The following is an 18,368-nucleotide window of genomic DNA, read 5'->3' as shown; positions in this document are numbered from 1 at the left end:
ACTAAAAATGGAGAAATGTCACTGAAAATTTTATTACTCAGATTACTCAGGAACAAGGTCATAGAAGACCACTTAATTAAAACCATTTTATAAAGGAACAATCACAGCTATTTCTATAATCTTGCAAATGCTCAATAAGTATCTCTTACTCATAGAACACAGGAATCCTATAGACTAATTTGTCTAATTTGTTCAGAGCCTTCTGTACACACCAATGTCAAAAGCCCGTTCCTGGGTGCCTGGGTGGCTCAGTTGGTTAAGCAACTGCCTTCAGCTCAGGTCATGATCCTGGAGTCCCGGGATCGAGTCCCGTATCGGGCTCCCTGCTCAGCAGGGAGTCTGCTTCTCCCTCTGACCCTCCCCCGTCTCGTGCTCTCTCTCATTCTCTCTCTCAAATAAACAAAATCTTAAAAAAAAAAAAAAAAAGCCCGTTCCTATACACCCTGAAGAAAGTCTTGCATATGAATAGTTGGAACAAGAAAGTTTGTACTAGCAGTATGCCTAATAACAACAAAAATATGGAAACAACTGAAATATCCACTGGCCAAAGAAGAAGAAATAAGCGGTTGAGTTACCAAGAAAGCACAGGAATGCAAAGTAAACAAAATCCAAGATAATGGTTACTTCTAGAATGAAGCAAGGGAATGGGACTGGGGGTGCTCATTTCTTTAAGTTGTTTGCTGGTTTCTCAGGTGTTCGTTATGTATATTGCTTTCTAAGTACTAAATATGTCATAAATTTTCTATCAGAAACTCACTGATACATGTGCCTTTATTTGTCCACAATGAAATGACCTTCAGGAACTTGAAAGTAAGCAAAATTGAGTAAAAGAGCTATAATGCTAGCTTCTAGGTCTATTAGACCTAACTGACCTAATACCTGACTGAGAGCATTAGCATTTTGAAAGAACGTACCTATCCATGAAAAGGATTTAAATAGCCCATGGAAGCACTGAAAATAAGTCAGACAAACACTTAAAATGCCTATCTAAGCATAACTTGAGGAAAAACCTAGTGTTTTTTTCAGCTAGTATTAGGTAACAATTCTCCTTAGGTCTCATTTCTGCAGACCTAGTGAGGAGAGGCACTGTTTGTCTTTGTTTCAGACTCTTTCTATGCAAAGATGTGTGTAAAGTGAAACCACTGAAACATAGTGTCTTCCCAGTTTTCAGTTAGGTTTGTTTAGCATCCAGTATATGACTATGACACTGTCTCCCTCTCTGGCAAAAGTCAGGCAAAACTTACTGCCCTTTATAAAAGACTTTGGATTCCCTAAGCCCAGGGTTCCAATGCTGTGATGCAAACCCACTGAGTGTGCAACATCTACCTGAGCAGCTCAGTGCCATCCCCACCGGATTTGGAAGGCCAGGGGACCAGCACAAACATGAAGCTCATGCTACTTTATTGTGCTGTAAGTAATAATGTCCTTTGTCTCTCATTTACCAGTCTTGTCTTCTGTCAGCATCCATACAACTGGCAGGTTAACCTGTTAGCCAGGATAAAAATCTCAGACTCTTCATATTTCTTGACAGCAAGGAAACAGTCTAGTTCTTTTGGCAAGACTGTTCTGCTGTAGAGAAGGATCCATCAAGCTATCCAGTCAAAGGCAATTAAACATTCAAAGCATGCAAGTACTCTGTTGAGCATATACACATGAAGCTAGATTTTGGCAATGATCTAGTATCTCATGAAGATCTATTTTTTGCAGACAATGTACTAAACAAGCTACCACTAGTACTACAGTCCACACGATGGCTTAAATTTTACATTCTAATTTTTATAAACCATTTTTCTTAAATGTGATTATTTTACGTCATGAAAGATGACTCCAGTCTTAACATCCTGACAAAATATGGTTTCTGACCTTCAAGTTTAAGGCCAGATTCTGTAACATGGGAAATTCCTCTGTGAAGCCTATTGGGTGACATCCAAATGGACAAATGGTATACCACTATAACAGGACTGTACCAAATGCAAGTGTGCATTAATCCTGTTAAGAAACTTCTGTAATTACTTATTAAATGCATAGCTAATAACTACTGTAGCTTTTTTTTTTTTAAGATTTTATTTATTTATTTGACAGAGACAGCGAGAGAGGGAACACAAGTAGGGGGAGTGGGGGAGGGAGAAGCAGGCTTCCTGCGGAACAGGGAGCCCAATGTGGGGTTCAATCCCAGGGCCCTGGGAGCATGACCTGAGCCGAAGGCAGACTCTTAATGACTGAGCCACTCAGGCGCCCCTCTACTGCAGCTTTAAAGGAGAATACCTACTCCATTCTAATCCCTAATAAACTGAGTTCACTTATTTTAACATCAGCAAATGTGTAATTAAATGTCTAGTTATATAAACTCATAAAACATAACTCTTGTTTCTGTATGTCACATCAATCTTGGAGATAAGGAAAAGTTGTAAAGAAGCTAGAATTCAATTCCCTAATAGTCTGGCTCCTTCTGAAGCGATGTTCAAAATCCCCATGCTAAGAGCTGCCTGCCAAATGTTGTTTACTTCCCTCTTTGCAGTTACCTAGCACTATTTTAGTTTTCTGCATGGCGACTACATTCTCCAACCAATCCACCACTATCATCATTGCCATTTTGGGAGAAGGGCTCAGTTCTTTTCCCTCCCATCAGTCAAAAGAGTAGCTTATACTTCCCTCAGACAAAAAAGGTAGGCCAAATAAATTCCCAGGGCCTGGGATGATGAATATTAGTCTATTATAACTTTGTGTTACCTTCATCAAGTTTTTTCTCACGGCTCAACTATATCAATCACGGGACTACTTCAGGATGTACATATATCCACTCTCTCCTCCACTGGTGAGTTTTTCTGCCCATCACTCAAGATATTGGAACATATTTTATATTTAAAGATATTAAACAGGATATCCCCAATCTTAACTATCTTATTTCCTAGAATGCCTAGACGTTGATGAGCAAATATGACTCCAGATGGATTGCTCTGACTCCAAATCCCTGGAAAAGGTATGCAAACTATTTTCAGCCTCTATTTTTGTTATTATTTTAGTCAAAGTAAAACTGGCTTAAAATTACTTTTTTCCTTCTTGTACCAATTAATTTTTCTTGCATTTCTTATAAAATTTCATAGTAAACTTAGACAAAAACATGCATAAACTATGGATAATTTCTATCCCCCAAATGAGGCAGTTTGTCATACAGGTTGTTGTGAAGATCAATATTAGTTATATAAATGCTTTAAACAGTACTCAGCATACAGTAGGGACCAGCTATGATAAGGATTAACAAGCCATACTTACAGATTTAATGAAATACAAAGCTGTCTGATTAACATAAAAGGCAGTATTTTAGTCTGAGCTAGAATAAAAAGGAAAAGAAGAGGAGGAGGAGGCAGAAGAAAGAAACATTTAGCATTTGTAAATAACCTCAGAATTCTAACAATTCAGCGAGTATTAATCTAAGTGACTGTTCAGGTACTTAATGATTCTATGCATGAATTTCTTCACTGACAAAAACTAAAGATACTGGCTCTGCTCAAATGAAATACTGGAGTCAAAAAAGTACTTAGTGAAGCACCAAAAGACTATAAAATCTCATTCTTAGTCTTCTTGATTTCCTAAGACAATTACAAAGGTCAGATGAAATTATTAAACATGAAAACACATATAATACTTTAACAACTAATCTGAAAATAATTAAATATGAGAATGAAAGTCATCTTCCAAAGTAAAAGCAGAATGATTCTCAGAAATCTGTGTTGCTTTCAGTGTTTTTTTTATTTATGAAAAACACCAGAAAGGAATACTAACAGGTTTTAAAAAAAAAAGAATAAGAAATACTAACAGGTTTCATTATGCCACTTCATATACCATGATATCAGAGGGGAAAAATGTAAAGAATATCAATATAAATTGCAGTTCTATGTACTGAGGGAACACTCATGTGTTTGACAGAACAAATTAAGACAATCAAACACTATCAAGGAAACAAGAGAGTCTTATCTTCTGAGAAGGAAAAAAACCCCCTAGCAATAAATGACAACACCAATGTGTTTGAAAAATGGCCAACATGAAAGTGAAAGGGGCTATAAAGTCCGAGATCAGTGGAGAAAATAGAACTTCAGTTAAGTAAACATTTAAAAACTATCTGATCACAAGAAAGATTTAAGATCCATCTTTTTTCACCCTGAAATAATCATGACAGTTTACTTAATCATGACATACATCATTCAGAATATGAGCCTACATGTCCTAACATACAACCTCTGGGTATTAGACAAATCTTTCACTCTGTGAATAGTGAAATAGTGGGAAGTGGGAATGGCACTGTATTGGTGGTGACAGAGGTACTGTCCTGGTCTTGTCCATCTCAGACAATGGCACCATCACTCGTTCCATTGCTTAGACCTCAAACTCAGAAGGCATCCTGGACTCTAATCTATTATCAAGACTTTTTTGGCTCTTCCTTCCAGAATTTACCCCTTATCTCACCATTTCTCATCATTTCTGTCTAGTCCAAATCACCAAAATCTTTTACCTGGATGAAAACAATAGCTTCAAAATTGGTCTTAATTCCACTCATGACCACATCCTAACTGTCCATTCTCCACAAAGAAGCCATAATAATGTTTTTAAAATGCAAATGGGACTTTTATTGGAGATTAAAAACCTTGCAACTGCTTCTCACTGAAACTAGAACAAAATTCCTACTCCTCCCAAAAGCCTACACTATCCAAACTCTACCAAATTCTCTAACTGTAACTTGCAGTATATTACCACCTTTACTCACTGAACTGCAGCTCCATCAGCCTATCTCTCTGAAATACCAAGCTGCTGCTTGGATATCCCACCCTTCACCCCTGGATTTTCATACGGCTATTATGTTTTGTTTTGATATTATTCATATCTCCATATAAATAGCTCCCCAGAGGATTTTCCCTATCATCTTATAGATCTGTATAATTCCTACTAGTCTATTTCCCTGTATATTCCTACTATTCTATTTCCCATTACTTTGTTTCACAGCAATATTACTATCTGAAATATTATTGGTTTAACTTGTTTAACAGTCTATCTCCCCTACTAGCATTTATATCCTTCATGAGGCTAGAGCTCATATCTTTCTTGTTCACAGCTATTCTCAGGGCTTAGAATAGGGCCTGGCACATGGTAGGTACTCTAACATTTTCAACATGCATCTATTCCAAATACATATCAATGTTTGCATGAATGAATGATCTTCCTTAACCCCTAAATAACACTACGGGAGTAAGTTTTATTACTGATATTTACATATGAGGAAACAGTAAGATGGAGAGCATTAGTTTTGTAATTGTAAGTAAATTAAAAGAACAAGATTTAAAACTAGATCTGCCTTTGTCTGAAGCCCAAGACCTTACCCACTGTTGGAGAAATTTCTATCCAGGGAACGTTTCCCCTGATGCCTAGTTTGGTTCTATTAAGCAAACAGACCTTATGAAAAATGGCAAAATAACAAGTTTAGGCAGGAAATGTAAAACACATAGCTTAAATTTACACAAGACAAAAAGAAACATCCTTGCTCCAAGGTTGCCATGATTAGCCTTGCCATTCTCCTGCCAATCAGCCATAATTATGATTAAACCAGGATCTGGCACCTAACACAAAGGCAAGCCATAAACTTTTAAGATAGCCTAGAACTGGAGCTCTGCCCAAAAGTGGCAATGTTGGATAGAGTATGCATCATTTTATCTCTTCTCTGCCTAATCGGCTCATCCTGTAACCTTGGAATGGAGAGCTATGTAGAATATATAAATAAACTTGCCCTAAGCTGAGCCAATCAGCTTCCTTCTTATAAGAGTATGGAATTGGTTTGGGACAATAGTGATCTAGGCTGGAATGTCATGTAGACTGAAAGGGCTGAGCCTGACATTCTGATAGTCATAATACACTACTAATCAATGAGGCAACAAAGAACCTAGGCCATAGAGAAAAAGAATGAAATGGATATGTAAAGAAAGACAGAGATAAATGGTCATACTGAGTTTGTATGAACAAGATAGAGGAGAACAGTGGGAGTGGGGAAAGAGAGAAGCTACTTAATGCCTAGCACCTCAAAGTCCTAGCTCTATTTATTTATTTATTTATTTTTTAAGATTTTATTTATTCATTTGACAGAGAGAGAGCACAAGTAGGCAGAGCAACAGACAGAGGCGGAGGGAGAAGCAGGCTCTCCACTGAGCAGAGAGCCCGATGTGGGGCTCGATCCCAGGACCCGGGGATCACAACCCAAGCCGAAAGCAGATGCCCAACCAACTGAGCCACCCAGGCGCCCCTAGCTCTATTTATTCTTAAAATGAATTCTAAGGAACGCCACTGAGTCATTAAAATCAAGCCCCCCTCCCCAGTATATATATATACAATGGAATATTACACAGCCATAAAAAAATAGGAAATCTTGCCATTTGCAATGACGTGGATGAACTAGAGGGTATTATGCTGAGTGAAATAAGTCAGTCAGGGAAAGACAATTATCATATCTCACTGATATGTGGAATTTAAGAAACAAGGCAGAGGATCATAGGGGAAGAGAGGGAAAAAAATGAAACAAGACAAAACCAGAGAGGGAGACAAACTGTAAGACACTCTTCATCATAGGAAACAAACTGAGGGTTGCTGGAGGGGAGAGAGGTGGAAGGCTGGGGTAACTGGGTGATGGACATTGCAGAGGGTAAGTGTTGTAATGAGCACTAGGTATTATATAGGACTGATAAATCACAGATTTGTACCCCTGAACAAATAATATATTATATGTCAATTTAAAAAATAATAAAATAAAGTCCCCAAGTTATCCTAAATTAATCAAGTTCCCAGTATTGAATGATAAGAACAGGAATAAACTGAGTCAAAACATCATTTGCTTCCAAGCTGATGCCGTTAGCATTTATTCATTCTCTCATTCAACAAATGTTAACTAGAGGCTCACTTTCTTCAGAAACTTCTAGGTTTCTCAAGGTATCAGGGAACAAACAAACAGTACAAATAGAAAAATTAAATACATAAAGCTAGGAAATGATAAATGTTATGAAGAAAAATAAAGCAGAGTAAGGATATAGTGATAGAAAAGTTGCTATTTTATTTAGAGTGCCCAGGGAAGGCTTCACGGAAGAGGTGACCCGAAGGGAGGAGCAAACTTTGTGAAGATCTAGGGGAAAAGTGTTCCAGATAGATGGAAGAGCAAATGCAAAGCAAACTTCTTCCCTAACAAGCTGCATGTTTGGGATCCTCAGGTTAAAATGAGAATCATGAAATGAGAATCAGGTGGGCTTTAGTCATAGCCACTATGCCACTGGACACTAATACATCTTATAAATATCGTCTATCAAGAAGAGTATTTTAAAATATTTTTTAAAAAACCACTTTGATGGGCTTCTGATTTTGCAGACATATACTGGGTATGGTTTAAACCACATGAGTTCATAGCGAAACGGTTCAAATGCTTATTTAACAATGAAGGCATTTGTTTCTATCACTAAGAGAAATGGGGTCATGAATGGTCTTCTGACAGATTTGATAACATTTGTGAGTGACATAAAAACAGGGTTATAGTCTATAATTAAGGTTTCATTTTTAGATCAAGCTGGAAAAATTAGAGAGTTGTATACTCAGTACCCAAAGGAAACACTTTCACTGAGTTGATTTAGGAATACATTATTAGTATCTGAGGTTAAGCTACAAGAAACAACTCTATGAAATTTATCAGTGTATTTGCCACAGATATGTTTGCTGAAGATATTTTTCATAATATCTGTCATCTGAGAAGTTTCATGTAGAGTAAAGCTAGAGAAACTTCTGGTTCCTAAGAGACTGAAATGGTTCTTCCTCCCAGATCCTCCCAGATAATGAAAGCGTAACACACTTTCCCTTTCATCTCTGTAATCAAAAAATGTAAAGTCAAATTTATGGTTCAATTAAATCACATTCCCCTAGATTTCTGTTGTTTGTCTGATAAAGGCAGATGGTCTTAATGTCCGTCTCTAATACATCCAATTTCTACACATATGAATAACACACCGAAAAATATTTAATCTTCTCACCTGATTGGCTTGGCTCTGCAAGTAAACTCTTCTGGCATTCAGATCTTCAAAGGCAGAAGGTCTTGAGCTTCTGTACGGCTCACTGGTAACAACTGTCTCTTGCTGGAGATGATCTTTCACTAGAGAACTGGAACTGTCCTCTTCAGTTGCCTAATGGGAATAATCCCCAAAATTCATTAGTTGCCAGAAACAAAAAAAAGTAAGATACTTTCACTCTAGCAAGTATTTAGCAAATCATTATGTACCACTACCATCACTATAAATGGCAATTCCCCAAACACAAACAATCATGATTAGGGAGCCAGGTCAAAATAAAATAACAATAACATTAATAATAAATCAACTTTATGGGCTTCCTTATAGCAAATGACTTAGGAAGAATTAGAAGCCTAACCATGCCATGTTAGAGAGATAATCTAATTAAAATGAAGTTTTAAATTTTAACGAGAAGCAACATACATAGAAAATGAAGAAATTATTACAGAGATACACAAATCAATTTAAGTGTTATCTTGCAAGTTAAAAAAGTATGTACCAAGGACTGTGCTGTGTTATATGATACAGGGGATCAAAAGAAAACAGCAGTCCATGACCTTACTGAATGAATAAAGAATTAATTAGCCTGACTATGCTGATTCAGCTCATGCACATGAGACTTAGGTAAGGGACATGCTCAATGACAGGCCCTAATGACATGTTTTTGAAATTTCATAAACAATAATTTGTTTAAAGGAATGAGATAATTATTTGCCATTACTTTTCCTGTTACTGTATAATTATTAGAAGAGATTGTGAAAGCCAAATAAAAATGACAGAAATACTATCACTGGCTTAACCTAAAATAATTTGGAGTAATCACTACAGGGCTAATAATCTTAAAGGTGTAGTAAACCTTTATGAGCTTTTTAAAAAAAAAAACAATTAAAAATTTGGTGCTCTAAAATTAAAGCATAAGATTCATAAAATAGCTAACATATTTTAGTTTATAAATGCACATTCTAGTCCTTGCTCTGGAACAAAGTAGCCTTGTGACATTTAATTTCTGTGGAATTGGTTTTTTCAATTACCAAATACTTTTATAATTCCTATGCTATTTTACCACATGGATTTTCTCAAGGATTTAGTGAGATGATAATATATGTGAAAATGCCATGAAAACTAAAAGCAATTAAACTTTTAAAAATATATTTGAGAATGCACTATCACTTAAAACTAAATGTCAAACCCAGTTAATTGTTCTTTTTAGCTGATTTTCATTACAGTTGTCCCAATGAGTTATGATAGTTAATGCTAAATTACTAGAAGGAAGTTGGTTAAATACTAGTAACCAGCAAACATTCTTTCAAAATGCATGCTGAAAATTGGAAGGAGTAAAAAATTTCAAGAAATATATTAACATATTCGAGACAGTTTTGAAAATAAATGATTCAAGTAACTGTAAAAATCATAAGCAAGCTGAATAGAAAAAAACATGGGGGCCTGGGGCGGGGGAGGTTTAGAGAAAGGGCCTAAGTTAGAAAATTGTCTCATCCAACTAAGGTATAGAATTTAAGCAATTCAAGCAATTAACTTCTCTAAATTATGGTTTTATTATAAATTGGGTATATTTGTGCTAACAACTTTGGGGTTACTTGGGATACTCAAGAGATTAAAATCTGTAAACAGGCATGAATTACTATAGTAGTAGTAGTAGTAGTAATATCAGTAGTAATTACAAAGTAATTATACTTATAATGGTGACAACTATTTGGATCAGGTTGATTTTACTGAATTCCAATCTAATTGAGGAGTCATTTAAGATTTGTAAAATAAAGCCTACTGAAAAGTCCATATCTGAACAAACATAAACTTGTTATATAACACAAGTATTTTACTCTACTGACTTGGGTTAATTCTACTTATATTCTGTACATTAAGCAAAAACACATTTCATTTTGATTAAGAATACATTTATTTTTTAAAGGGAACTATCAAGAGTGTTATTTCATTATTAAATAAAAATGTGTTTATTGTTTGAGTAACAAATAATTTAGTTCTACTTAAAAATGTTTGCCAAAACAGCTAGAATTTACCTAATAACTACAGTTCACATCACACAGTTAATTTTTAACTACACACCTAAATGGGTCTCAGATAATAAAATAAGGAAAACATCTTTCAGGTGTCTCATATGGTAAAAACAAACAACTCCCTCCCTCAATGTATTGTACAGACTACAATCTACAATAAGGTCCCTTATCCTTGAACTGTGAGAAACAAACTAACATTTTTACAGAATCCCAAACTGGGAGAGTATTTTCCTACTACTTAATTATATCTCTTTCAGCAAGTTATAAATTTAGATGTATATTGAAAAAGTTTTAAAAAAAGCAGTAATAAGTAAAATGGCCATTCTTAGTCATTGCTAATTCTACATATACAAGTAAAATGTGGAACAACCATTTGTGAAAAATTATTTCAGTAGAATGTATCAAAAGTTTTTAAAACATTTTGACAAAGTCTTGAATCTTGCAAAGAAAAAAAGAGTACTAAATGGAAGAAGCTTTAGGCAAAATTATTTTTCTCAGAATTACTTTTTTTTGATATAGTGTTCCATGATTCGTTGTTTGCGTTTAACACCCAGTGCTCCATTCAGTACGTGCCCTCTTTAATACCCATCACCAGGCTAACCCATCACCCCACCACTCTCCCCTCTAGAACCCTCAGTTTGTTTCTCAGAGTCCATAGTCTCTTCATGATTCATCTCCCCCTCCAATTCCCCCCCTTCATTTTTCCCTTCCTCCTTTTTTTTTTTTTTTAACATATAATGTATTATTTGTTTCAGAGGTACAGGTATGTGATTCAACAGAATTACTTTTAATAGTAAAATTTAAGAAATAACCCTAATGTCCCAAAATATGGGGATGGTTACATAAATTATGGTATCTCCATTTAATGGAATATTGAGTGGTCATTTGAAATTAGGCTTATGACTAATATCCACTATATGGGGAAACATTTAGTGTTAAAAAGTCAGTATACAAAATTTTATTTACAGTATTATCATAACCATAAAAAAATAAAAGATTGAAATGATATAAAAAGAATGTTAACACCTATCCTTGATGGTTTGATTATGAGTAATTTTCCAATTTTTCTAGAGCTTTACTTTTATGTAGGCCACAATTTCTCTTAAAATCTAGGTATATACTTTTTCCCTTGTTTGTGATACCGAATTGTAATATTTTGAAATATAAATATATTCTATTAAAATATTCAAGTAAATCAACTAGGGAATTAGTCATATGCTTTTTGGCTTAAATACATTTCCCCCCCACTCTGTATGTGAAATGATGAACTAAGACATTCTTCAACTCTTGCCCCAAACCCTCCTAGATTCATGCAAGATATCTTTCTTTCGATTAAAAAAAATTATTTTCTAAACAAGTTCACCTTCTGCGTACCTTTCAAATCGATTTTCTCTCATTATCTTTTTTGCCTATCTTATTTCAGTAGGTTTTAACTGATCTCCTTGTTTCCAGACTTGGGGAAGGCTATTCATGCAAATCTATTTGTTTTTCTGCTCAACCCTTCTAAGATTTCCAATTACCAAAGCTCTCTTGGGGAATCCTACACATACTGGAGAGTGGAAGGGAAGAAAATCAGTATTGTCTGAGGAACACCTTCATAAGAAATACAATTTACACAAATCCATAGAAATGGGCCCTCTCCCCCCAGTTATTTTTTTTATTTTTATTTTTTGGCCTATTTCAAACAATGTTGCTAAGAACATTCTTTTACAGACCTTATGGTATATATGTACAAGAGGGTTTTCTGGTAAATATCCAGGAATAGAAATGGTGGATTACAAGATATACCTACAGGATATACCTACGTTTCCAAGGTAGTGCTAACAATTCACATATCTATATTCTCACCAAGCCCAGGCATTATCACAACTTACACTTTTATGTATCTATCTGCTGTTTAATTTCTACAATGGATCAGTTCTACTAAAAGTTACATAATATTTTCTTTCTGCAACAAGAAACTCTGAGAATGAACAAAAGAACTAAGAAATGAATGCACAAGTTTGTGCAATTTTACCATGGCTCCTAATATTATTTCATCCTCAAATCTTTTGGTTTCAGAAATACTGATGTACTTGTTTCTTACCATTTGACTTTTCACACTTCTGATTCTTCGTATATGCCATTTCCTCTGCCCACAATGACTGTCTTCAATTCTTTCACAAGAAAAACTCTTTGAAATGTCACCTATAAACTCTTAAAAGTCTTGGGTGATCCACTCCAACTTAATCATTCCCTCCTCTGAAGTTCCTCAAAAATACTTGTATCTATCACCCTATATTCTAAGTGTTCTTTTATTTATATTTCTGCCAAGAGCCAGTAATGGGAGACTTTGCCTCCATTTTATCCCTAGGGCTTATAATTATGCCTGTCATATAGTATCATATAAATAATCTCTAATATGCGACCATCCACAAATCAGATCACATTATAAGTAATATAGACTCTTGGGAGTAAATGTGGTTTAACAGGATAAAAAAATGTAGAAAAAGAACTCCTTAACAAAAAAATCTTCCCCCACAAAAGAAATAATTTTAATAAATGTAAAAGTTCAAATTACACAGAAAAATTCTGCCCATAATCCCAACCCCATGGAATAACACCTATTATTTGACATAGAGCTTTCCAGACTTCTTAATGCATGTATATTTGTTCATATCCTATGTATAATATCGTTCCATTTATACTATAGACAGTCTATCCATGTGGTGTTTTTCCTTCATAATATATCATGGACCTCTCACATCAATATATAAAGATGTACCTTGTGCTTTGAAATGCTTGCAAAGAAGTTCAGTATTTGTGTGTGTCATCTATTCTATAACTAATACTCTAATTATGGACCTTTAGATTCCTTCCTACTTTCTGTTATATATGTTGCAATGCACATCCTTATACATACGTCTTGGTGCAGTGGCAATATTATTTCCTTAGGATTAATTCCCATAAATAGAATCACTAAAGAATATGCATATATTCCCATTATATTACCAAGCTACCTTCTAGCAAGCTTATGTATCATTTGAAAACCCCTCGATAGTATATTACAGAGGGATCATTTCCTCACATCTCTGTTCATACTGGGCTTTACCACCTACCAATCTTTGCCAATCTTATTTGTCAAATAAGAAAAATACTTCATTATTTTCCAAAAACATTATCTGCACTATTTCCATAATTAAAATTAGTAATAACCAAAATTTTCTTAAGCTGGATACAACTGAGTAAAAAGTGTTCAGGCTTAGTCAAATTTGAATGTTTTTAACTGAATTACAACCCCTTAAAAGTAACAATTACTATGGGAACATGGACATATTCTAAAGTTAGGTGGTGGGAAATGCCAAAAATCTTTCACAAGAGCAGAAAATTTAACACATGATATACATAAAGACTTTACATACATTTGCATGATCTCTAGCTTTAAAAAAATTATCTATAGCAGTCATATACACCCACATTCAATGCTCTTAGTATTGTGCTGGCATAGGCTCATCTGTATTATCTATATAGTAACCTATGCCAATATTTAATATACAGTGGAAATCTGCTTCACTCTCAGAGGCTGGTATAATAATTATTCTCCTATGGTTGCTAAGAGATTGTTTAGCTTTTCCTTTTTCTAAGACTACTATAGCAATTTTATGTGTAGAGGCAAAAGGATGCTGGGTAAAGCAAGAAAATAATTCCAGCTGTAGCTCTCTATCAGAACATAAGGCTAGATAGATGACAGCTACAGAGAAAATAGAAACAGACTTTGCTTCTCTCCTTCCTTTATCCCTTCCTACTGTATAATTCTGAGTAGAGACAACTTAGCGTTGTTCTACAAACCTTTTTAAATATATGATTCCCAATGAATAATCAGGTGTGAAAAAAGTGTTATCAGTCTACTTACTGCTCAAGAACTTTACTATTGTATTTGTATATCACAAAACACAGGTTTGAAAATGTATGGCTGAGTTATATCCAACAAGAGAAGATTTTAGTAATTATATTATTAGTTAATTTTAGCATGATGGAAGAATTTTAAAACGTTCTTTGATAAAGAAGTCTTATATTTCATCATTGCATATGTTAAAAATGCTACCAAAAGTGCTATTCTTTTGGCATTTAAAATTATATACTCAAATTATGCAAACATGGGAAGCACAGAAAAAAAATTACAATTCCACAAGCCCAGCAAAATCACCATTAATATTTTGGTGTAGCACCCAGTAGCAATTCATTTTAGATTTGACCACAATTATCTCCTATTCTGCTCATTACATTTCTTCAGTTCCTTTGATTAGTTTAAGAGTAAGAATACACTAACCTGTGAGTTTTTATCTTGCATTTGTCTAGGAGCTTTGTCTAAAAACACTAATAGCACATACAGAATTTTGTTTAAGCAATCTGAACATAGTAATCAGTGATGAAACAATATGGAAGGAATGAGAAATGTACCAAGACATAATGTCCCACAAAAACAGAAAAAAGAAAACAAGTCCTCTACCCTAGGTTAATCAACACGCAAACTAAACTACTTTTCTATTAAGTTAGTTTGACTTAAAGGTGGGGTTAGGTTTTCAGGAACTGTTTATTGTCTGTTGATTTGTTTTTTACTTATTAAGCAGCAGTTACATTGTTCCTCGTAACTATATAAATGTATATAATCCTGTAACTGGTAAATCTATTTCTAAGATTTTATCCTAAGGTCACATTTGGAAAAATTCCAACAAAAATTAATGTAAGAGGCTCTGGAAAATAAAGTAAAGGTTCAATAAAACATGTATGGTTAAATAAATTGGCACAGTTACACGATTATAATGGCTAAATGCAAAACCTGTGAAGTCAGACTTTGTGGGTTCAAATTTTAGGATTTATACTACTTAAATTCCAACTACCACCATCACTACCATCACCAATACAAACAAATCTCCTTTCAAAACACAATCAAGGGGTGCCTGGCTGGCTCAGTCCCTGGAGCATGAGACTCTTGACCTCAGCGCTATAGGTTTGAGCCCCACACTGGGTACAGGGATTACTTAAAAATAACATCTTTAAAATACCCCCCCCACAACACACACAATCAAAATGGAAAAGAGACTGATTCTTTTGGTACTTTAAAATAAAGAAATATGGGGCGCTTGCGTGGCTCAGTCGTTAAGCGTCTGCCTGGGATCAAGTCCCTCATCAGGCTCCCTGCTCAGCAGGGAGCCTGCTTCTCCCTCTCTCTCTGCCTCTCACCCTGCTTGTGTGCTCTCTCTGTGTCAAATAAATAAATAAATAAAATCTTAAAAAAAAATAAAATAAATATGTATTTGAATACAATACGAAAGAACAAAGAAAAACCTAGGCAGAATAGCAGTTATCTCTGGGGAGGAATAAATGATTCCTGATTTCTTCTTTATAATTTTCTAACTACCCAAATATTCTACTTGAAGATGTATTAGTCTAAGAGTCAAGAAAAAAAAAAAAAACATTAGGCAAAAAGGTTATACAGTTCTTTTGCTCCCTTGTTACATAACAAAACTCAATCTGAAACATACTAAAGTTTTGGGAACTCAACTATGGGTTAGTACTTAATGTAGGATGGTGACAGTCACACCAACATAACAACAATTTGCTAGCTAAATAATGCCTATCCACGGGGGTGCCTTAGTGGCTCGGTGGTTGGGCATCCGACTCTTGATTCTGGCTTGGGTCATGATCTCAGGGTTGTGAGACTGAGTCCCCCAACTGTGGCTCCACACTCAATGGGTCTGCTGGAGATTCCTTCCCTCTGCCCCACCCTCTGCTTGAGGACTCACACTCTCCCTCCCTCTAAGTAAAAGAGTCTTTAAAAAAGAATAATAATGTCTATCCACTTAGTTTTCAGATATAGAGCCTATTAAAATGTTACCCACCTTTGAAAATTAGTAAATAAACAATTCCTATCCCCCTTGTTAAAGCAAAGTTACATTAATCAATAACTGTAAATCATAATCTCTTAAGTCATTCTGGCTCAGAAATGACACTATCAAATTCTAAAAGAGTAAGTTAGTCAAGTATTTCTCAGTGGCCAAAAGAAAAAATAAGACAACTTTCACTTCGGATCAATTAAGTGTCATCTTTCTTCTTCCCAAAAGCATGAAATCTGAGATCTTTTCCTCTTAGAACCACAGCCTGTTGTGAGTTTAATGGTTTTTGCTTTTTTGTTTTTTAACCAATCCAGCATATCTGAACAAGAGCTGCTCTCTGGTTGGAGAAACACTGTAAAAATGATCTTATAACAAATATGAACTAGCATTTAAAAAACAAAATAAAAACAAACCTTAACTGGCTCATTAAAAGAGTCAAAGAAAGAAACCAATGAAAACAACATACATACCTTTTTACAGCTAAGGTTAAAAATCCTAAGTGTGAAGGTTTTTCTTTAAAAAACCCTTCTTGGGTACCACTGAGGTATATGATCAGCACTGTACTAAAAACATCAGGGATGAAAGATGAGCAAGATGTGATTTTAAATCCAAATGATGTGTTTTATTTAACTCTTCAAAGACAGGTATTAAATAAAAAGGTAGACTTCTTCCTGTTGATTTAGGATGACTGATAAAGACACTGAATTGTTGGAAACAGAAAGGTGCCCACCAACAAATAAGCAAATGTCTAGTATAGCTTTAGAACAGAAAAGGTGCTCAAATTAACTGTTGAATAAATAAATAAATACTTAAAATGGAGAGAATTCCCACTCTGATATTTAATGACTTCAAGACATTTAATGATCTAAATAAAACACAATCATTACCTCTTTGGGATTAAAAAAATTAGATAATCGTTATTCTTTAAAAACCATTTTCCTTGTCTTTGCAAATAATCACCAATAAAGTAAACCTGATATAATTACTGCTATAAATCGCAGCCAATTTGTATTCCAAATAATTTCAAAATGTTTAGTTATGCCAAGCCCATAGGTGAATTACAAAACAACAAAATATTTCTGATAAAGTGGTTAAATAAATTATTTTATAATCTCCAATATATTCCAAAATAAGAATGACACTTAAAAACTTTGGCATATCATGAAATAAATGGCACTACAGTAAATTTAAGAGTTTTCTTTGGCAGTTTTAATTCTGGACATCGATTCTTTTAAAAAATTTTCAAATAGGAAGTTTAGAAAAATTTATCTCACATATTTGCTAGCACCTCAGTATTCCCCACTCCTTTCTTGATGTAATTAAGGTTAATGTATTATATAATCAGGTCAGACTTTTTTAAACAATAAAGATGACTTTTTTTCTACTTGAACATATTCCTAGTTATAAAAGGGCTATAAAACCAAGATACAACACACTCTTCTATTGGAAGACAGAATTTAGCTTAAGCTAGAGATCATCTAAAAAACTGAGAATTGATGAAGATTAGGATTAAAGAACATGACTACAGATGTTAGCTTTCGTTCTCATCATATTCCCTTCCTGCTCGTGTACTGGTTAGCTACTCCTGCACAATAAATTACCATAAAAGAGCAGCTTCAAAGAACAAACATTTATTATCTCACAGTTTCTGTGAGTGAGAAACTTAGCTGAACGGCTCTGGCTCACAGTCCCTCAAGACGTTGCAGTAAAGGTAATATCCAGGGCTGAAGTTATCTGAAGGTTTGTTTGGGGCTGGAGGACTTTCTTCCAAGATCAACCCATTTCCTTGCTGGCTGTTTAAACAAGGGCTCAGTTCCTCACCACATGAATCTCTTCACAGAACCTCTCAAGTGTCCTTGCACACAGTAGCAGGCTCCTCCCAAAGACAGTGATCCAAGAGAAAGAGCAAGATGGAAGCCACAAATTTTCTTAGGACCTACCCTTACTTCCTTCACATTCTATTTGTTAGAAGTGAGTCACTAAGTACAGTGACACTCAAAGAGGGGGGAATTAGACTAGAGTGAAGCCAATAGTATGAAAGAATTTGTGGACATATTTTAAAACCACTACTGTTCACCACTCTTTGGACAAGTAATTTACAGTTTTCTCATATACAAAATACACTTCGCCCCCTCCCAAGACTCCCCCAAGTCTTATTCCTTTAGAGCAACAACTTCTCATAGAGGATGTTGTGATCTAAATAGATCCATGTACACATGAAACTTCTCAGGTATAGTTCCTTAAGTACAATCCTCTGAGTATAATTTCTCCCAAAGTGAAGACCTGGACACTAAAGTGACAAATTATCTGCCCTACACATATCCAAAATACAAAGATAGGATAGGCAGAGGAAAACCATCATGTACAAAAGAAAA

At 34.8% G+C, this 18,368-nt stretch overlaps 1 protein-coding gene across 2 annotated transcripts in view; it reads right to left on the bottom strand.

Moving 5' to 3' along the window:
• The window catches only part of SPRED1 (sprouty related EVH1 domain containing 1), a 120,540-nt gene that overhangs the window by 16,043 nt on the left and 86,129 nt on the right, over positions 1–18,368 (bottom strand). For both annotated transcript variants that reach the window (XM_073876776.1, XM_025884065.2), the window contains exon 5: positions 8,049–8,198. In XM_073876776.1, coding sequence (XP_073732877.1) covers positions 8,049–8,198 — 150 coding nt within the window. The remainder of the gene's footprint in view (positions 1–8,048; positions 8,199–18,368) is intronic.

This window comes from Callorhinus ursinus, unplaced genomic scaffold, assembly GCF_003265705.2.
Source record: "Callorhinus ursinus isolate GAN/ISIS: 27379988/994484 unplaced genomic scaffold, GSC_fseal_2.0 scaffold25, whole genome shotgun sequence".
NCBI lineage: Eukaryota > Metazoa > Chordata > Mammalia > Carnivora > Otariidae > Callorhinus > Callorhinus ursinus.
Note: the sequence above shows the minus strand (reverse complement) of the source record. Positions and strands in the feature narration are given on the sequence as shown.